The sequence below is a fragment of the Gekko japonicus genome, unplaced genomic scaffold (genome assembly GCF_001447785.1).
Source record: "Gekko japonicus isolate JY-2015 unplaced genomic scaffold, Gekko_japonicus_V1.1 scaffold4297, whole genome shotgun sequence".
In the NCBI taxonomy this organism is placed as follows: Eukaryota; Metazoa; Chordata; class Lepidosauria; order Squamata; family Gekkonidae; genus Gekko; species Gekko japonicus.
This window is the reverse complement of record NW_015164331.1, coordinates 47,831-70,535: the sequence shown is the minus strand read 5'-3', so window position 1 is coordinate 70,535 and position 22,705 is coordinate 47,831. Positions and strand designations below refer to the sequence as shown.

Here is a 22,705-nt window from a genome sequence, read left to right as displayed (position 1 = left end):
GTTGCCCCCTTTGCTTAACCCTTTCATACACAGCCTGAGAAACAAAGAGGTCAATGATGCACTGAGAAATATAGTTGGTAGGTTATGCCCTATGAAGAAGTTAGATGGATCTAATTACCACAAGCCCTTTTCAGATGTTTCAGTGAACACATCTACATTTTGACTGTGTATGCGTACCTCTGTTTGTGAGAAAGAGCCAATGAGTGTTTACTGGACAAATGAAATAAAAGACTAGTTGCTGGATAAATGTATGGTTTCCATCACATGTTCAGCTGTACCTGCATTCACTGTAACAGGAGACTTACTCAACACACATAGAACAATCAAGGACACATTCTACACAGATTGTATGTACATGCACTGTAACTTGTGAGCAGGACTAAAAGTAATGTGTAAAAAAACTGAGTGATCACTTTCCTCTGCATTTTTTACTTTGTGGGATGATCTTTTTAAAGAATACATTTTGTATACTGATAGATGTATTAAACAGTGATTTTGTTCAAATATATATATTTGCTACTGAGTTGATTTCAGAATGAGCATGATTCACTTATTGAAATATCAGATAAAACAGACTCTCTTAAAAGACCTTACACTTGAAATTTGGAATATTGTCACTTGAGAATGATAATAATATAAACAGCTAATCCATAACAATTAAAACAACACATCCATCCATCTGTCTGTCCGTCCATCCATCTGTTTGTTGCACGCATAACTCAGTAGAAAACAAAGCTGGGTCTTTCAACGTTGTGCTTTAGGAATAATGTGGGTGTTGCAATGTCAAAAATGGAGGGAAGCAGGCTATGCTGGGTTGGATAATTGCCAGTCACCTCCCACCCACCACTATGTGCAATAAAGATGAATATGTTCTGTATGTGTCAGACAAAACTCATCAGAAAATAAAGCTAGCTAAATAAAGCTAAACAGACCCTCCGTTTCCTACATTCCAGCAGTTCTGGAGATAAGAGAGACAAGGTGGATGGTAGAGTGCTCTCTTGCTCTGAGCCTTGAGCCTGAACAGCTGGGATGCTATTGTCAGAACTGTCACTTGGCTGTGTAGCAGTCGTTTCCTGTAGCAGGTTGTCAGTCACTGACTGTGAGCTAGGGCCTGCCTGTTCCTCTTCCCCAGAGTACTCTGCCTCTCCAGGGTTGGCAGAGCCTAGCTGATCCACAACATCTGGAGTCTCAAAGTGGGCTACCAGATTCAGGGCAATGGTGGGACTTACAATCCCAAACATGAAGGGAATCAGAACATCCTGGCCCACATTAGCTTGAGAAATCCTGTACCCCAATGCTATTTGCATAAGCTAAGTTTGTTTGCAAAAGGTAGGAAAATAAACTTAATACAGTCAGATTTTGTTTTTTTTTGTTTTGAATGCCATGGACAGCTGGAGTTCAGATACTAGGCTGCCACATCACTTTTTAAGGAATCAAAAGAGAGGTGCAGCCAACTACTTTGGGGAGGTTGTAAAATCAAACCCCTTTGTTCAATCCACTTGAAACTTAGGGGGTGTTTAGGAAAAAAAATAGTGTTATCTATGTAAATATATGCTGCAAGCTCTTGTATCTGTTCCCTTTTGAGAATAATGGTCCTGAAATCCAGAACCCAGAAAACCACGTGTATTTGAAACCTGAACTGGTAATGTCCTACCCTAAAATTATCAATCATGGTACAAATTCCTCCCCCCAAGCCCAGATCTGAGATTATAATAATTTTTTTTCTTGGTTCACACCCCTACCCATCAACATCCTGAAGCTCATGACCAATTTCAGGTCTTGAAGCTTCTGATATTTGCATGTCTTGCTCAAAAACTGGCATCATAAACTTCACGAACCTCTGCAAAAAACATAGTGGTTTGTGGGCAATTCGTGGCAATTGCTATTTCATGAATCAACATATGTGAACCACAAAACAAGCAATGTTCATGATGAAATTAAGTTAGTGAGGCAGTTTGTGCCCATCCTTACTCATGCCCAATTTTGGGTCTTGTTGTTTCTGATTATTTGCGGAGGTTCGCCCCAGCAAAGGACTGAAGGAAAGAAAACTGGCTTTCTGTGGCTTGTCTCCAAAGGAGATCGCCTGAGAGTGCTCTCTGCTCTTCCCTTTCAAGGGTCCAATTAGAAAGGAGAAATGACATTCCCTGGAAAACCATTAAAATCAGTGGAAAACTTGTATACTTAGGTGGTTAGCAGCACCCAAAGATGAAAAACAATATAGATTAACCGGGTAGGGCTTTTCCGTAATACCTAAGAATACCAGATTTGTGTTACCATTTCCAGAAGATCATGGTAATGAAGTGAACCAGCAAGTTCCTGATATATCTTCAGCTCAGGAATTTCATAATGTGTACCCCTATTGATTGGATTTGCATTGCCAAAAATGAAGGTAAAACCTCTTCATCATTCCCAGTGAGGCAAAGTGATTTTAATGGTGATAGTAATTTCAGATTTATTTATTTATATTTATTTATACATTCAACTTTATATCCCGCTCGAACCCCTTGTCAGGGGGTCTCTGAGTGGCTTACAATTCGGTGCTAGTCACCATTTTTACTACCCTAACTATGGCCACATATATTTGTAAGGGGCAGGGAAACCTACCTGCACCCCTATGGTGGTGGTTGGTAGTTGGTCCTGTTGGTTCCGGCGGTTCCTCAGGCGGGGGGCCCTCCTCGGTGTCTGGCGTCTGGTGGCAACCTTCCTCTCTCGAGGCGCGCGGCTCCCGTCTCCTTCCGGTTTCAGCTGCGTCCTTTCCGGCTCCGCTGTGCCGGCTCTTGACGTCATCACGGCCTTCTCCTCGGCGGCGGTCGCTCGATGTTCTGCCTTATAGCCACCAGGGATCGCTCCTCTGGTTGCGCCCGCTCGCCGCCGCTCGCTCACTTGCTGCCGCCGCCATCTTCACGCCATCGAAACCGGAGCTGATGTCTCACTGCCGCCGTCGCCATCTATCTTCAACCACCACACAGGCAGGGTGCCCCCCACCCTACTAAGGGTGGGTACCCATTTATCTACTGGTCTTTTAGCAAGCATAACATAAGATATAGGCAGTTGTTCTGAGGATCTGCCATTGTGAATGGTCGCTTTTTTATGTATGTTCATGGTTTTCATGCAAATGTCACAAACTGTACCTCTGGCATTTTGTGGCCCTTTGACCACATTACTTACAATTTGTGGGAATGGGGGGGTATATGCATATCTGCTAACTTTAGACCCATTTCAAACCTGTTATGAACTGTGCTCTAATCATGAACGTTTATACTCCCCTTGAGGTTCTTTTTTGATGACAATCTTAATATTTCTATCAGTCACTGGAAAAGCTATTAAATATGCTCCCCTCAGAATTTCTCAGAAGTTTTGCCTGTAGAAAAACTCCCAAGTTTGGTTTGAATTTTCTTTCAATTGACATTCCCATGTCCAGGAGCAATGGCTGACGGACACCAGTCTCTTCAGTCCAATTGAGTTGGAACCAACCAGCTTTGCTGCTGCTGAAAAGGGAAGGAGGGGTTGAGATTGGCCACCAAACAAATCAGTGTATAAAAGCCATCAGGGACAGGGAATGTAGTGTGGAGGGGAACTGGAGGAGATTCATTTCAGCTGGGTGGATTGATGCCAGGTGTTTGTTTGTTTTTTAAATATTATTTCCCAGTTGTGTCTTGAGCTTTAAAAAAATAACCTGTTCCCAATGACTCATATGTTAACACTCAAGGGTAGGTGTTGTTTTTTTTTAATGGTGCAGGATTTATCTATTTATTTACATCAATTAATTAGGGGAAAGATACAATACTGGACATGGTTATCTTAATGAAATATAACCTATAAATCTGCTAGAAAGGATAGAAAAACTCATACACTAAATGTGCCATTCTGTTAGTTAAGGTAAGTGCCATTGACTGAGGAGCATAAAAACAATGTTAGAAAAGCCACTGTTATCATAATGAAACATATTAAAAACTGGCACACTGAGGCATACGGGAGTCATCATCTTGGGACAAGCAATAATACTCAAGGAGATGAGGTGAGAAGAAATGGGTCGGTATATTGCCTTGGCACTGAGTAATCTCCTCTGAAAAGCAAAGGTATCTCTCCTTCTAGTGTGCCTTGCTTAATATGCCTCTGCTTACTGTGTCTCTGTTTTGTCAGTTCTGTCTAGTTAAAAGAAGGAAGCACTTATAAACAAGAGACTGGCATTTCAAACAAGATGAAGAAAGAAAATCAGTATGTGGAGTTAATCTATGTATGAAGGATTTCTGGTTGCTTGAAATACAGGTACATTAATGTGGCCGCTTTGGAAATAATAACTAGGCTCAGTGTTGAGTTTTATGAAACTCAAACAACAAAGTCTGTATGTATGGATGAATGACCTTCAGATGGGGAAAAGAGCTGGGTCTTGCTTGCATAGCACTAAGGTCAGTGACAAAGCCAGTGATTTCAGTCCATTAATATTAGAAAGAACGCGTGATCTCGTAATTTGTGCTCGACTTGAGCTGGGAGACCTGAGATGAAACATCGGTTTAGCCATGAAGTCAGATGTTTGAACTGGGCAAACCAGTCCCAGCATAATATGTTTGAGGGTTCTGTTGAGGATATGGTATGATAGCTCTGAACCATGGAGGTAACCAAACTTCCTCAGAATCATTGTTCTCAAGTAATTTTTTAATAATACCATTGTCTAAGGTGCTCAAAGTAGTGTACATGGAATCCCCCCACTCCATTACATACTCACAACAACCCCAGTTTGACTCAAAGAGCTTCGTGGCTGAGTGGGGATTTGAACTTCATTTTTCCAGGCCCTGCTTTGCCACCCTAACCAATGCACCATAATCTTCCCCAGGTTACCAATGCATCACCATGTAACCCCATTAAGGCCTGTACCTTGATGGATATTACTGCACCACTGCGTAGATGGAGCTTCCTCAGCTGCAACAAGACTTATTTGGGCAGAGATAAGCTCTTCCTTCAGGATCATTAGACTGATGCCTTAAATTCTTTATCAAAGGTATTAATCTTTTTGTTTGTTTTGCTTTTCACTTTTTCAACAAGATCTGAATATCAGGACATCCTGATGTTAGGGAATGAAACAAGGATAACAGAATTCATCCTTCTGGGATTTCAAGACTTGGCTGATTTCCAGATTCTTCTCTTTCTGACATTTCTAGTGATTTACATTGTGGCCGTAACTGGAAACATTCTTATATTTGTGCTTGTTATATTTGATCAGCACCTTCATACTCCCATGTACTTCTTCTTGGGAAACATCTCCTTCCTGGAGTTTTGCTATACTGCCAGTATATTTCCAAGGATGCTCTCAGCTCTCTTGACTGGGAACAAAGTGATTTCTTTCAGCAGCTGCTTCACGCAGTGGTATATCTGTGCTACTTTGATAGTTACAGAATGCTGTTTACTCTGTGCCATGTCTTATGATAGGTATCTGGCAGTTTGCAAACCACTACACTATGTGACCATGATGAAGACCCAAACTTGTGTCCAGTTAGCAGCTACATCTTGGCTCAGTGGATTTACAGTGTTTTTGCCCTTACTCATTCTGATGTTGCAATTACATTTTTGTGGCCCCAGAGAAATGGATCATTACTTTTGTGACTATTCCCCAATCCTACATCTCTCCTGCAGTGATACCAGAATGCTGAAACAGTTGAGTTATATGGTGGCCGCCATGTTTGTGCTTTTTCCATTCCTTCTCATTGTAATATCCTATGTATACATTATCACTGCCATCTTCAAAATCCCCTCCACTACTGGGAGACAAAAGGTCTTTTCTACCTGTTCCTCTCACTTGACTGTCATTTCTATTTTCTACGGGTCTTTAATTGTTGTGTATATGTTGCCAAAGACTGAAGGGAAGGGAAGTACAGGAAAATTTTCCTCTCTTCTGTATATAGTGCTGCCCGCTCTGGCCAACCCTTTCATATATACCCTAAGAAACCAGGAGGTCAGAAAGGCTTTGAGAAATATTATTGGGAGGATTATACACTATAAACTCATTCCATAAAGCTAATGATTTCTTAAAATGTGTATTATTATTTATCTCAAGTACATTGATTCCAAAGCAATGTTTTCAAAATACTGACACAGCCGAGTTGAATTATACCAAACATATCTCATGCTTTAACTTATGGGGGGGACAAAAAAAACACTAAACCAAGTATTTTCCCTATGGAATAAATAGAGCAATCATTCTATTATTCCTATAGAATCACAGGGTTTGCTACAGCCAGCTTTTTCATTACATTGCAACTAATTTTCGTTTGTGTATACAGCAAGGGCGATTTCTCACTAGAGCTGCTTCGCAGCACAGCGCCGTTTGCCTTGACACCAACATTTCAATTTCACACCCGAAGCTCCGGGGCTGCATTTTGACTCAGGGCTTCGCCCGATTTCCTCCGCAGTTTCGTGATCCTGGTTTTTGAGGATCATGAAACTGCGGAGGAAATCGGGCGAAGTCCCGAGTCAAATGCAGCCCCACAGCCTCGGGTGTGAAATTGACATGTTTGTGTCAAGGCAAACGGCGCTGTGCTGCGAGGCAGCTCTAGTGAGAAATCGCCCCAAGTGTCCCACATGGGTTTTCTCCATGCAGGTTCCATGATCCCCTGCACAGTCTTATTGGGTAGTTAGAGAGGACCCCCTGCCTTTTTATCAACAAAAAGAGTTTCATAAAAAATATTTTCAAAAAACCAGGGGTCTAATGAAAATTCTGATCATCGGGGAGGGAGTTCTTACAAGACCTTTCAGTGTCTGTTTTCCACAGAAATGAGCATACTTCTTTTTTGGCTGCAAGATGAGGGGTTTTTCCAAGAAAAATACTGCCCTGTGGTGGATATACACACTGAATACATTGTATGGCAAGGAGCCAGTTGTGAATAATCATATCATTTTTGCCCTTTTTCATCTGTCACTTTGCTAGTAAGGCTGTGGCTTGCCAAAGCCAATTCCCAGCTAGCTGTGTGTTGTATTGTAGTGCATAGCTGAGCACAGAAAAGGAGTAGTATAACAGACAGACTGCTTCACCTAGAAAGATGTTGGATTCCTTCTTCCTTTGGTTCTCACGGCATAGTTATTTTCCTATATAAAAGTATTGAACTCCTCCCTCTGCTTGCTTAGCATTACAGACAGGATGCTGGCATCAACAATCTTAAGATCCTCACCCCTTTTGATCTAATTGTATTTATTCTTGCTACATCTGGCCACATGAAGAATTCTGTGATCTTGAATGCTTGCAAACTGTGTTGTGTCATGTTGTTTGCTTCTAATAAAGGTACTATGTAGACTGTCTTCTTGTTTTTGTATTGTGTTTCTGAAAGGGAAGTGATACACTAGTAATTCTACATTACTCCATTTAAAAAAATCATCCAATATCTGGCACGCTCATACCAAAACTTCATTTTTGGGTGGTCAGAGGGATCCATTCTTCTTTTTTCACTAGAAGAAGAGCTGGTTAAATACAGCACATGAAGTTCCATATTTGAGTGCTCATTCACAGATATCTGGCAGGCTTGTACCACATACAAGGATAGCTAGCTGAGGGGAGGAAAGGAGCAAAAAGAATTTGTGGCCCAAAATTTAACCCCCCAGTCCATCAAAATCACCTCCCATTACAGCTGCTTTTAATTTCGAGCTATTAGCCTTCACTGCTTCACTGTTCATGTATTTATGAAACAAACAGTTGCATCCGTATATCTTTTTGGTTCTGTGGCCAGCTATTTCATTAACATGGAGGTATTATACAACTTGATAGACATCACTCAGTTAACATATGAGGGAGATATCCAAGCTTAAAACAAATAACTATGTAACCATGCCTATATGCATTATTAGCACCAAACGTCAAAATGGGGTACATGTCAGTTTCTTTGGTTCAATCTCTCCTTTCTAAATACATTTCAGAGGTGGCCACAGAAGATTTGAAAAGTGTTCCCAGTTTCACTGTTCGTATTAAGTGTCAATGACATAATATCCCACTGTGCTAGAGCTGTCAAACTTCCATATTGCTCCTTTTAAAGAAAATTAAGAAGCCAAGGAATTGAATTAGGGAGAGTTGACAATCACATGGTCCTAAGATGTACAAAATACCCATGCACAAAGGATTGGTTGTAGTTTTAAAATCCTAAACAAACAGGTATCTCAGTTTTCTGTTTGTTTGTTCCTTTTTACCATGACACACCCATCTCCCTCTACTAGTCTTTGGGCCAAAACAAAGATGGATTGTTCAATGCATGGGACTCTGTATCCTGCTCACAAGTAACAGTAAACACATGTTTGTCCTACATGTACATGTGTACACCTGTTTGTAAGAAAGAGCCAATGCACATTCACTTGACTAATGAAACTGGGGATCACTACCTGGAAAGTGCTGTGGCTTCAATCACACGTGCAGCTGTACACATGTTGAATGTAACATGAGTAAGATGTGAAGTGGAATTCATGGCACTAGTGCCAGGGATTGGTTTGCCTTGGCCCCCTAAAGACAAGGAGGTCATGAGATCTTATTGAGTTGTTACATTTGAAGCAGCTAATTAGGAGGTGTGATCTGGCCTCATATATTCTGACCACACCTCCACCATGTAGGGTTTTCTGCTGGCTGCTGACCCACCCAGTCTCCCTTTAGCAGTCACCTCTGGGGCCAAGCAGGAGTTGAGGGGGGGTCCTCTGTTTGGCTATTGGAAGGGCCTTCTTTCACCTGCTTCATGATGCTGGGTAAGGGGTTTTATATAGGCCTGCTCTGTAGACAGCTTAGGACATAACTAGTTTGACAGTGAAGGGCAGGCTGATCATGGTAGTTAGGAAAGGATCCCACTAGATCCAAAATTGTTGCTTTTAAATCTCTGGCCAGATGATGATATACCTAATACTAGAAAACAATTGATCAACATATTAATAACAGCTGCCAAGGTTACTATAGCCAAATGCTGGAAAGACAATCATTCTCCTAGCATAGAATTTTGGTTTCACAAGATATGGGACTTTTTCATGCTTGAAACGATATCTATATATAACTCAAATGACCAGAATGAATGCGAAATATATAATCCCTTGGGAAAATGGTTCCCCATGATAGAAAAAAATAACCTTTGATAACTTTAATTGGGAAAGCATCAATAAAGCTAGATATAAAATAATGATTTACAGTTGACAAGTTATAAGTTTATCACTCTGTATTCTGTATTCCGAAAGAATGTAAGTTGTTATGAGATAGAAATCTTATAGTATTCTTTTTTTTTCTTCTCTAAGTGAAGCAACCTATATTTGTGTATTATAATGTTGAATTCTGTATTCCTTTTGAAAAAGAATAAAAATTGTTTGGGAAAAAATGATAGGAAAGATCAGCAAGCCCCCTGAGGCATCACCAATGAAGGAGGTTGGGTGCAGAACAGCACATCACTGGCCATGTGGCGAGGTGTAGCTGGGAAGGACTGCCCTCGGTGCTTTGTGAACCCAGTAGTGCCTATGTGGCACTACATCAGGGGAAAGGGATGGTTTGGGCATCTCTTGGCACATTGTGTGTGGGTAATGATAAACGAGGCCAGTGGAAGACTCAGGCCAGAGCTGGAGTCAGGTTGAGTTTGCCCACCAAAGGCTGCCAAAGGATTCTGAGGGTGGCCAACTTTTCTCCTCAGGCTTGGGAGGCAGTCACCTGCCCACCTCATCATTGCTGAAATTATTGTTGTAGATGGGGAAACGCTGGGTGCAGTCAAACAAGCTCACTTGTACAAGTGGATGTTTGATGAGGTAGAAATTTGAATAGGTGGATGTTGGTCCACAAGGAGGGTGTTGTGCCATGAGATATATCTTGGTTCATGAGGTGGGTGTTGTGCTATGAGTTAAATTTTTATTCACGTATGTTGCAGGCTTCAGGACATGCACCATTTGGGAGAGGGTCACCCAGTCACTGGAGCTTATGCTGAGCTCTTCTCCCCCATGCAGGATGGGCATAGAGGAGATGATATCCTGCTTTTCTGTTCCACCAGACACACAATAATTGCATAGGTGGAGTTCCAATGTGTGGGCATATCCTGTATGAGCTGGTGTTCGGGCTCCACCATTCCACCTGCCTCTCTCACAGATGGTGAGCAGACTTGATGCTGCAAGAGAAGTGGGCAGCCAGGATCCAGCAGGTTTCCAACAAGGAGTGCATCTCCAGTATGGTCATGTCCCAGGTGGGCTTGACACTACTCCTCAGTCCCAGGTGTGCACCACAGATATGTTGGCACCGGCGTCCATGACCATGTAGCCATGAGGGACAGGGAAAGTAGTGTGGAGGGGAACTGGGGGAGATGAAGTGAAAAAACTGGGTGGATTCATGCCATCCCATTTCCCATATGGCTACACAGTTTTGTCTTGAGCTTTTTTTAAAAAAAACTTTCCCCAATGACTCATGTATCAACAATCACAGTTCATTGTCCCTCAAGGGCAGGTGTTTTGTTAATGGTGCAGGATTTATCTATATATTTACATCAATTAATTAGGGGAAAGATAGAAATAGTATTAGTTTATTTAGCTTGAATACAACTCAGAACATGGTTATCTTAATGAAATATAACCTATAAAATTTGCTACAGAATTCATATACTAAGTGTGTCATTCTGTTAATTAGGGGAAGAATCAAAGGACAGTTGATTGTGGAGCATAAATGCAGTGCTAGAAAAGCCACTGTTATCATAATGAAACATACTTCATAAAACATGCTATGCAGAACATCAAAACTGGCACACTGATTAAAGGCATTTGTGAATCATCATCTTGGAACAAGCAGTAATACTCAAGGAGGTGAGGTGAGAAGAACATTGACTAATCTGCTCTGAAAAGCAAAGGTATTTCTCCTCTTAGGGTGCCTTCCTTAATGTGCCTCTGCTTAATGTGCCTCTGGTCCTTTCCACACTTGGATCTCATCCCTGGTTTTATCAGAGTTCAACTCACGACACAATACCTTGCATTTATCCCCGGTCATAACAGCATCCGTTCATCCCAGGAAAAGTGTGGGACAAAACCAGGGTGACCTCAATGTAATGTGGAAACAAAAAATACCCCAAGTTAATTACGGAGGTGAACTTGCATGTAGTGTAAAATGTAAGTTTGGGGACAGGGTTGAACCAGGATTTAAGGTCTAGTGCGTAAAGGTGTCTTGTCAGTTCTGCCTAGTTAAAAGAAGGAAGAATTATAAACAAGAGACTGGCATTTAAAACAAGATGAAGGAAAAATCATTATATGCACTAATCTATGTATGAAAGATTTCTGGTTGCTTGAAATACATATACATTAATATGGCCTCTTTGGAAATAATAACTAGGCTCAGTGTTGAGTTTTATGAAACTCAAACAACAAAGTCTGTATGTATGGATGAATGACCTTCAGATGGGGAAAAGAGCTATGTCTTGCTTGCATAGCATAAAGGTCAGTTAGAAAGCCAGTGATTTCAGTACATTAATATTAGAATGAACAAGTGGAGACCCACAAGAACTTGTGGGATGGTTATCCCATTCCTGACACCTTTGCTTTCTCCCCTCTCCCCCCACCTCTCACTCTTTCTCCCTTCTGCTTCCCTTTTCTTACTCTCTCTCTCTCTTCCATGCAAGTGACTTCCTCTCTCTTTCTGACCAATCATCATTCTCTTTGTTTTTCTGCCTCCCCACCTCATCACTGTTTCTCCCATAGGCGTAATCTTCGTGGGGGCGGCGGGGCATGATCCCCCGCCGAAATTTTCAGGAAGGTGCTCAGCCTCCCCCGGGAGCCACCCTTGCTTCTAGCAAAGCAATGCCTCTGGCCCAGCCCCAGCCCCCCCCCCGAAATTGGAAAGTCTACACCCTTGTTTCTCTCTCTTTCTCCTTCCCACCCCATCTCTCATTCTGCCTCATCACTCTCTCAACCTTCTGCCTGCTTCCTCTCCCACCCCACACAACAGCAGCAGCAGTGGTGGTAGTGCTTCCAGCCACCCACCTGCTTCCTCTCCCCCCACAGCAGCAGTGGCAGGTCTCCCAGCTACAGAGATCGATTCACCTTAGGGCTGCCAGCTGCAGGTTGGGAAATTCCTGGAAATTTGTGGGTGGGAGCCTGAGACACTGAGGCTTGGGGAGGGAAGCCACTTCAGCAGGGTATAATGCCATAGAACCCACCATCCAAAGCAGCCATTTTCTCCAGGGTAACTGATCTGTCACCTGGACAACAGTTAGAATTCTGGGTGATCTCCAGGTCTCACCTGGAGGCTGGCAATGGTAGCTCTTGTGGAGGAAATGGCTGGTTTGGAGGGCGGAGTCTATGGCATTATACTGGTCTAAAGTTCTTCCCCTCCTCAAACCCCACCCTTCCCAGGCTCCACCCCTCAAATGTCCAGGAATTTCCCAAGCTGGAGTTGGCAACCCTGTTTCCTTCATACCCAGCAGCCAACCTACCTTTATCTGCCCCCGTCTTCAGCTTTTCGTATCCCCTCACCTACAGCCTCTGCCTAGGAAAATTACAGTCTTTCTCCAAAGTGTGGACTGAAGCAGCTTACATTATTCCCTCTTCTTCTTTATCTGCACAACAATCCTGTGAGATTGGTTAGGTTGAAAGTATGTGAGTGGTCCAAAATCACCCAGTCAGCTTCCACTACTGGACTCTGTGGCATTATATCCAGCTGAGGCCTCTCCCTTCCCCAAACCCAGCCCTCCTTACACTCCACCACAAAATCTCTAGGAATTTCCCAGCCTGACAATGGCAACACTTGTCAGGCCTGGCCCTAAGGATCCCTCACTGAAAGGCCAAAATTGGTCTGGAAAGGGCCCTTCCCCCTTCCTCTGCCTTTTACTGACAGAATCAGTTAGAAGCCGTCCTTCCCCCTGCCCAGCATTTTAGTCTCTCACTGTTGATGCGGCGGAGCCTGGAGTAGATCCCTGTGGAAGCCATTTCAAAAGGTATTGGGGGGAATTCAACCATCCCCAAGTTTTTTTTTAACATTTTACATTTTTCTACAGACCTGCAGAGTAACCTGAGTCTGCAGAAAAACCTGTTAGAGGAGAGTGAGCCCTCATCTGTGGAAATAAGTATCCACATGCAGAGAGAGCTTTGAGAATTAGTATATAGATGTATGATCTAGTAATTTGTGTTGGGTTTGAGCTGGGACACCTGAGATGAAACATTGATTTAGCCATGAAGTCAGCTGTTTGAACTGGGCAAACCAGTCCCAGCTTAGCTCCCGAGATCTGACAAGATCAGTCTAGTCTGGGCTATCTGGGCTACCCAGGTTAGAGATAAGGAATTCGACATTTGGATATCTTATTTGCAGTCCAATTCTTTAGCTTGGACTAGGAATGTCCTCCCTCCAACCTTCTTGATTACTTATGATTATTTGTATTCCAGTGTTTATGATTTCAAGTGTTCTATATCCAGAAGGCTTGGCAATAGGAATATGCCATGGACTCATTATGCTTGAAATAATAATTGTAGTAACAATGGTCATTGTTGAGGTCGAAGAAGCATTCACATGTTTCTGGATTTTTCAACAGTACTAACAACACGATAGATGTAAGGAGTAAAATAAACAACCAAAAAATCAGGGCCACCCACTGTGTGTCTCGACAGTCCAGTAAATGGGGAAAAGAGGTCAATTGTCAGATTACAGCAGCTATCTGCAATAAATTTTCCATATGACAAATTATCTCTACCACAAATATATTTGATTTGCCAGACTTTCATGCAGGGGGAGGGGGGAATAAAATCAGATTGAGTGTCATTCTTCTACTGAATGAATATTCTTGCTCCGGTGGAGGCAGTGGGGGAAACACTGGGAAAGAGGGGAAGGGCCCAGGTTCACAGGAACAGCAAGGAAGACCCAAGAAGAGATTGCAGCTTTGCACTTGAAGGATGCATAACCATTAAGCATCACCATTAAGGCTTCCTTAGTTGCAAAAAGATTCTTTTGGGCAGAAAAAAGCTCTTCCTTCAGGAGTGGGAAATCATTAGATTGATGCCTTAGTAGCCCTATTATTGCTGTGATCCACCCTGAGCCCGTTTTTGGGGAGGGCAGAATAGTAATCCAAAAAATAAATAAATGCATTTCTTTATCAAAATTATTAATATTTTTGTTTGCTTTGCATTTCACTTTTTCAACAGGATCTGACTAACAGGGCGTCCTGATGTTAGGGAATCAGTCAAGGATAACAGAATTCATCCTTCTGGGATTTCAAGACTTGGCTGATTTCCAGATTCTTCTCTTTCTGACATTTCTAGTGATTTACATTGTGGCCGTAACTGGAAACATTCTTATATTTGTGCTTGTTATCTTTGATCAGCACCTTCATACTCCCATGTACCTCTTCTTGGGGAACATCTCCTTCCTGGAGTTTTGCTATACCTCCAATATATTTCCAAGGATGCTCTCAGCTCTCTTGACTGGGGGCAAAGTGATTTCTTTCAGCAGCTGCTTCACGCAGTGGTATATCTGTGCTACTTTGATAGTTACAGAATGCTGTTTACTCTGTGCCATGTCTTATGATAGGTATCTGGCAGTTTGCAAACCACTGCACTATGCGACCATGATGAAGACCCAAACTTGTGTCCAGTTAGCAGCTACATCTTGGCTCTGTGGATTTACAGTGTTTTTGCCCTTACTCATTCTGATGTTGCAATTAAATTTTTGTGGACCCAGAGAAATGGATCATTACTTTTGTGACTATTTCCCAATCCTACAGCTGTCCTGCAGTGATACCAGAATGCTGAAACAGTTGAGTTATATGGTGGCTGCCATGTTTGTGCTTTTTCCATTCCTTCTCATTGTGATATCCTATGTGTATGTTATCACTGCCATCTTCAAAATCCCCTCCACTACTGGGAGACAAAAGGTCTTTTCTACCTGTTCCTCTCACTTGACTGTCATTTCTATTTTCTACGGGTCTGTAATTGTTGTGTATATGATACCAAAGACTGAAGGAAAGGGAGGTATGGGGAAATTTCTCTCTCTCCTGTATATAGTGCTGCCCCCTCTGGTCAACCCTTTCATATACACACTAAGAAACCAGGAGGTCAGAGAGGCTTTGAGAAATGTTATTGGGAGGATTATGCACCATCATTTCATTCCTTAAAGCTAATGGCTTTCTAAAATGCATATTTTTATTCATCTCAATTGCATTGATTCCAAAGCAATGTTTTCCAAATACTGACTCAGCTGAGTTGAATTATACCAAACATATCTCATGCACTGTATGTTTTAAGTTTAGGGGGACAAACAACCCCTAAACCTAGTATTTTCCCTGTGGAATAAATAGAGCAATCATTCCTATATAATTATTCTGTTTGCAAGCAGTCAGACCATCTCCTCTTAATAAGGGGCAGTTTGCATGCAAGCACCTTTCTTTTAATAGCACCCCAGAGTCACACATACCATTCAGTCTGATCAGAAAGTACACAAAGGGTGTGGTCACAGGACAAGTTTATCCCAATTTGTTCCCTCTATAGATTTTATCAGGAATATTTTTTGGGGGGGTTGGGATGATCACACATCCCTCGCCGAACCACTTGCATCACTCAATGAGGCTCCGGGCACCATCCAGATAGCCTCGCCACCCAAGCAGTGGCACAGCTCATTTTTTTTTTATTTGACTTTGCACATGTGCAAATACACATGGCCAAATCACTACTCCCACTGGGACTCACTGTACTTCCTTGTTTCTGCAGCCCCCCCCCCCTACGAACAGTGAACAAAATAAACTGGCAACCAACAACCGAGCGCTGGAGTGTATATGTGTGCTTGAATGTTTATACATTGAATTTATTTAGTGCAGGATTTCTCATGTGCACAATGATGGAAGCTTTTTTTGGGGGGGGGAACATCGTGAGAAGGACATTCAGATGACATGATTGTGATCATTGCGTACAATGGTTGTCCAGATTGGCGAAATTGTGGTATGCACAAAGGACTTCCAAAGCCTGGCTGCCTCTCCCCAGAACTAACCTCATCCACCTGGACTTAATCCCATCAACCTCACCACTTCATCTCCCCTTCCTACCTTTACCTGACAATAAGAACACCTAACACTGATAGCTTTCCCCTTCAAAACAATTATCAGGTCATCAAGCACCAGTTTGCATTTAGAATAATTTAACCAAACACCCATAAGCAGCCATAGTTTTGCCCCAGATGAAGCAATCAGAACTTCACGGAAATCATTGTTCATCCCCAGAAACTTTTCAAGAGTATGGTTTTGGGGCATCCATGTCACCTTGTACCAGGGGAGAAATTTTACTATGGCTGATTTTGCATTAGAGCTGCCTCGATGTGCTGCCGTTTGCCCAGATACTATTGGTCAATTTCACACCCGAAGCCACGGGGCTGCATTTGAACCGCGGCTTCACCCGATTTCCTCCGCATTTTTGTGATCCTCAAAAAACAGGATCATGAAACTGCGAGGGAAATAGGGCGAAGCCACAGGTCAAAATGCACCCCTGCGGCTTTGGGTGTGAAATTGACCAATAATATTGGGGCAAACGGCAGTGCAACATCGAGGCAGCTCTAGTGCGAAATCAGCCTTTAACTGGACTGACTGTGTTCTCTTGGATCCAGACCTCACACCCAAAACTAAGATCATTTTGTCTTGCTTTTTAGTGGACCTCACTTTCTTCTAGATAGGTAAATATCACCCATCCTAATCCTTATTCCCGCTACTTTCTTTTTACCCTTGTCAGCCTTGTATGTTTGTTTCTCCAAGTGCTCTTGTGTATGTTTTGCTCTTACTTTTTCTTTATATAAAATATTTTTTCTATTTAACTTCAACTGGCTCATTTCAAGAGTTCTCTATAAGATCCCCATAAACACTGGTGGAGATTTTGCTTGTCACCCCCTCTCTCAAGTTCTGTCTCCTTCACTAGTTTCCCCAAATAAAAAGGAGACATGTTATACCTATAAAATCACAGGGTTTGTGCCAGATTTTTCATGATATTTCACCAATTTTTCCTTTGTTATACAGCCAGTGTCCCACATGACTTTTCTTCATGCAGGCTCCATGATCCCCTGCACAGTCTTATTGGGTTGTTAGATAGGACCCCCTGCATTCTTATCAGCAAAAAAATTACTGGATGCAAAAAAGAGGTTCATAAAATATGGTTTCTTTTTTAAAAAAACCCTCAGGGGTCTGATGCAATGTCTGGGCATAGGGGAGGGAGTTCTCATAAGACCTTCCAAAGTCTGGTTTCTGCAAAAGTGAACTGTAAGATTAGGGGTTTTGCAAGAAAAATGCCACCCTGTACTGGATGTATGGAAAGGAGCCAATTGTCAACAATAATCTATACCATTTTTGCCCTTCTTTTTCATCTGTCACTCTGCTAGAAGGGCATTGGCTTGCCAAAGCTAATTCCCAGCTAGCTGTGTGTACCACTGTAGTGCATAATTGAGAACAGATAAGGTGTAGCATAAACAGACAGACTGCTTCACCTAGAAAGATGCTGGACTCCTTCTTCATTTGGTTTCCACAGCATAGTTATTTTCCTGTATAAAATCCTTGAACTCCTCCCCCCGCTTGCATAGCATTACAGACAGGATGCTGGCATAAAAAAATATTAAGATCCTTCCCCCCTTTTGATCTAATTGTATTTATTCTTGCTACATCTGGCCACAAGAAGAGTTCTGTGATCTTGAATGCTTGCAAACTGTTTTGTATCCACCCTCCAAAGAAGCCATTTTTTCCAGGGGAACTGATCTCTGTCATCTGGAGATCAATTGTAAAAGCAGGAGATCTCCATGTCCCACCTGGAGACTGGCAACCCTACGGGAAAGGCAGCCACACAGCAGGGGGCTGACGAGAACAGTTTGATGGTCGCTGGCCCACCTCATTAGCCAGCCAGCCATGGTGGAGGCAAAAAGGAGAGAGAGCCCTGTTAAGTTTATTCGGACAGGAAAGTGGTGAAACAGGCAGTTGGCAGGGGAGCGGGTTATGCTGAACGTCCTTTTTTCTTTTTTCTTTTTTACTGACAGAAGTTGGTTGCCTACCAAGAGCCACTGAGGGGACAGTTAGTCATAGTTAGTCCCACACAGGAGCCAAGAGAAGTGTCTTCCTCAGGAGAGAGTCTGGCTTTCCAGGAGCTGCAGCTCGTTTCCTCCAGGTCAGACCCTCCCTGGCGCTGCTGCTGCTGCTGCTGAAGGAAGGTGGGGGAGCCATTGAAAGGCGCTGAGCTATCGCCCTGACAAAGTGCTGGCCTTGTGGCCCAGGGAGAGGGACCACGAGGGGCAGCGAAGGCGAGTGCTCCCCCTGCTTGCTGCTGCTTGCTAGGTCTGCCTCCTTCTCCCCCGTGGAGGGATTGCCACTCCCACGGCGGAGTGTCCATCCCCTTCGCCAGCTCCCTCCAGACTCGGAGCAAAATGCTGGCTGCCGGTTCTGTGGGCGGGGCCGAGCCAACACAGTGAGGCAATGCAGCCAGGGGATTAAGAGTCTGCGAGAGTGGCAGCTGAGTGGGTGAAAGGCTGTGGGAGCATGTCCAGGAGTCACACCAAAACTCTTTTATACATAACGATATATATATACGGATATATATATATTCATCCAATATCTGACATGCTTGTATCAAAACTTCATTTTGGGGGGGTCAAAGAGACCCATTCTTCCTTTTCCACTGGAAGAAGACCTGGTTAAATCCAGCACATGAAGATCCATATTTGAGTGCTCATTCAGAAATATTTGGCAGGTGTGTATCACATACAAGGACAGCTACCTGTGGAGAGGAAAGGAACAAAAAGAATTTGTGGCCAAAAATTTAACATCCCAGCATATCAAAATCACCTCCCATTAAAGCTGCTTTTAATTTCAAGCTATTAACCTTCACTACTTCACTGTTCATATATTTATGAAACAAACAGTTGTATCTGTATATCTTTTTGGTTCAATAGCCAGCCATTTTGTTAACATGGAGGCATTTTACAACTTAATAGACATCATTCAGTTAAGAAATGGAGGAGGTATCCATGCTTAAAACAAATAAATAACTATGTAACTATGCCTATAAGCAGTATTAGCACAAAACTTCAAAATGGGGTACATGTTTGTTTCCTCGGTTCAAGCCCTCCCTTCTAAATATATTTCAGAAGTGGCCACAGAAGATCTGAAAAGTTTTCCCAGTTTCAGTGTTCATATTAAGTGACATAATATCCCATGCCCCCCCATTGTGCTAGAACTGCCAAACTACCGTATTGCTCCTTTTTAAAGAAAATTAAGAAGCTGAAGAGTGGAATCAGGGAGGGTTGATAATCACATGGTCCTAGGATGTACAAAATACTCATACACAAATGACTGGTTGTAGCTTTAAAATTCTGAACAAACAGGTATCTCAATGAGGGGGGACATGATTGTTCTCTTTAAGTATTTGAAGGGCTGTCATTTAGAGGACGGCAGTGAGCTGTTCCTGTTGGCAGCAGAGGATAGGAATTCCAATAATGGGTTTAAATTAAGGGTGGGAAGATTCAGCTGGATATTAGGAAAAACCTTTTTTTTACAGTAAGAGTTGGGCAACAGTGGAATCAGCTGCCTGGGGGGGGTGAGCTCCCCCTCACTGGCAGTCTTTAAGCAGCAGCTGGACAAACACTCATCAGGGATACTGTAGGCTGATCCTGCATCGAGCAGGGGGAAGGACTATATGGCCTATATGGTCCCTTTCAGCTCTGTGATTCCATGATTTAAAATGTACATGGGTGTTGTTTTTTGCCAATAAAGGTTAGTCAAGAATAGAAGAGGGCCAACTCTAAAAATCTAATTATGAAACAAAAAAAATATATACATGTATTTATTAAACACAAATTAAAATAACAAATAAGGGCCCATTCATAACTCATATACAAATATAAAAAAACCTACAAAGGCTGATGAAAGAGACCTAAGAGAAATACAAACATACAAATGAAACCTCCAGTGCAATCACATGTCCAGTAGTACTTCTCTCTGGTCAATTGTTTATTCTCCTGAGATTGTACAGCCAAATGGTCCCAATGAAATGTTTCTTAAGTTAAAAGCACTTTTTTGCCCAGTGGTTAAACTTTAGAACAATTGCCTTCTGGTCTCTATTTCATATTTTGTATATGTATGATTGTATATATTTTTACATATCAGCCAACATGTTCTATTTGTATTAGACCTCTGAGAAAGGCCTGTAAAGGCCAAAACGCGTTAGGTCTATTTCATCAGCCTTTGTATGTTTTTATATTTGTATATGAGTTATGAATGGGCCCTTATTTGTTATTTTAATTTGTGTTTAATAAATACATGTATATATATTTTTATGTTTCATAATTAGATTTTTAGAGTTGGCCCTCTTCTATTCTTGACTAACCATTATAGGTTCTGAATTCTAGGTTTTAGGTTCAGTTTTTCCCCCTTTTTCCCTTTTTTGTCCTTGTTGTTTTTTGCCAAGACACAAAACCAAAGATGGATCATTCAGTGCATGGAACTCTGTAGTCTCTTCACAAATAACAGTGAATGCATGCATGTACATCTGTATTGTATGCCTGTTTGTAAGACAGAGAGCCAATGCACTTTCACTTGACTAATGAAACTGGGGATCACCACCTGGAAAGCGCTGAGGCTTCAATGACACATGCAGCTGTACACATGTTGTATGTAACATGAGAATTTCCCCACACATATATAAAGTAGGCAGGGGTCATTTCCTGCAGGAGCGCACAGGAGCGGAGCTCCGGCAGTAAAGAGCCCAGGGGGTGGGCACATGCAACAAGCCCCACCCCCTGCTGCCAGCAGACCTCAGTCAGAGCAAGAAGCAGCCAGGTAAGTTGCAGAGCCTCCCCCCCGGCCCCCCGGTCCAAAACAGTCCAGTGGCACCTTTAAGACCAAATTTTATTCAGGTACAAGCTCTCCCTCCTCTGCAAGGACAGATCTGCATGTGTACCCCCCCCCAATAGCTAGGAATCCAAAACAGTCCAGTGGAGCCTGAGCGGTGGGTGTTGCCTTCTGACACACTTTCGGTGATGTCAGAGGGTGTGGCATATGCAAATGACTTGTGCTAATAAGTTATGCTAATGAGCTCCTGCACCTCTTTTTCTACGAAATGACCCCTGAAAGTAAGTAAGATGAGAAGTGGAATTCACTGCACTAGTGCCAGGGATTGGTTTGCCTTGACCCCCTAAAGACAAAGAAGTCATGACGTTTTATTAAATTGTTACATGTGAAGCTGCTAATTAGGAGGTGTGATCTGGCCTCAGATATTCTGACCGCACCTCCACCATGTAGGGTTTTCTGCTGGCTGCTGACCCACCCACCCTCCCTTTAGTATTATGGGATTAGCCAGTCACCTTCGGGACCAAGCAGGAATTTGTGGAGGGGGGTCCTCTGTTTAGCTATTGGAAGGGACTTCTTTCGCCTGCTTCATAATGCTGGGTAAGAGGTGAACAATTTAGGCCATAACTAGTTTGGCAGTGATATAGCAGGCTGATCATGATACATAGAGAAGATCGGCACGCCACCTGAGGCATCAGCAGTGATGGAGGTTGGGTGAGGAACACCACATCACTGGCCATGTGGCAGGGTGTGGCTGGGAAGGAATGCCCTTGGCATCATCTTTGTGAACCCAGTAGTTCCCATTTGGCACATAATGGGAAAGGGATGGTGCTGGGCACCTTTTGGCACATTGTGTGTGGGCAATGATAAACAAGGCCAGTGGAAGATGCAGGCCAAGTTTGGAGTCAGGGTGAGTCTGCCCAACAAAGGCTGCCATTGCCAGGCTGCCTAGTACAACCCACCTATTTAAATGTTTAGCATATTTAATGATACAATGTAGATCTGCACAATTCATTAATTACTTGAATAAACTAATTATACTCAAGGTGGTTGTTTCATCACACATGTAAAGGAAAAATCAAAAGTATACTGTACATAGATTTTACATGTGTTCACTGTAAATAGATTAACTTGCCCTCCTCCTGTGCAATAGTCCATATTTGAACCCTATACACCAGTTATTTAAAAGAAAAAATCAGGAAGTTTAATACATGGAGGTCAGACTCTCTCATCTCCCTTGGTTCTAACTGAAATAATTCCAATAATTCCAATTTTCCTCAGAACTTTGCAGGTGTTTTGTGTGTGGGACACTTCCAGATTAATGTTAGGGTAATATTTTAGTGACAATGTTTGTTCTGCTTTTTTCCCTTATGTGTACACCTAGCTGGACCCTGACCTGGATTGCCCAGGGTAGCCTGGGGTACCTTGCAAGATAAGATTGGTCAGCTCTGGTTAATACTTGGATGGGAGACCACCAACGTTCCCTTTAAGCTCCACTGTTGTGAGCAAAAATTCTACCTCATGAGCAAAAAAGAAGAAGAAGAAGAAGCTAGTAGCATTAAAGTTGTGAGCGAGTTTACATTTGACTATTGCATAAATTAGTTTTTTAGATTATTTCCATAACCTTGTAAAAATCTCAGAATGAAATATTTTAAACAATATTTAAAATATATTTTATGAATAATTTAAACATTATAAGAGAAAACAGATTCAAGCAAAATTTCATTATGGAAAATGTTGTCCTCTAGAGGGGTAGACCAGGCCTCCAGAGAACAAATCTACCCTTCCTTTTCCACTATATTGGTAGACCTGCCCTCCAGAGAACAGGTCTACCTGTCCCAGTCCCCTATATTGGTAGACCTGGCCTTGAACTGTTGCCTTGCGTTGAGCCTTAGAAAACATACCAGCACGGGGGGGGGGGGGCCCTTGCCGTTGATTTTTTTTTTTTT

At 42.5% G+C, this 22,705-nt stretch overlaps 3 protein-coding genes across 3 annotated transcripts in view; all 3 read left to right on the top strand.

Moving 5' to 3' along the window:
- The first annotated feature begins 5,065 nt into the window (after positions 1-5,065).
- Positions 5,066-6,010, top strand: LOC107108422 (olfactory receptor 2AP1-like). Its single transcript, XM_015408851.1, has one exon. The coding sequence runs from the start codon at positions 5,066-5,068 to the stop codon at positions 6,008-6,010; it is 945 nt and encodes a 314-aa protein (XP_015264337.1).
- An 8,113-nt stretch (positions 6,011-14,123) lies between these two features.
- Positions 14,124-15,068, top strand: LOC107108421 (olfactory receptor 6C3-like). Its single transcript, XM_015408850.1, has one exon. The coding sequence runs from the start codon at positions 14,124-14,126 to the stop codon at positions 15,066-15,068; it is 945 nt and encodes a 314-aa protein (XP_015264336.1).
- A 6,574-nt stretch (positions 15,069-21,642) lies between these two features.
- Positions 21,643-22,705, top strand: part of LOC107108420 (olfactory receptor 2AP1-like) — a 5,819-nt gene continuing 4,756 nt past the window's right edge. The window contains exon 1 of the mRNA XM_015408848.1: positions 21,643-21,666. Within this exon, the coding sequence (XP_015264334.1) occupies positions 21,643-21,666 (24 nt within the window). The remainder of the gene's footprint in view (positions 21,667-22,705) is intronic.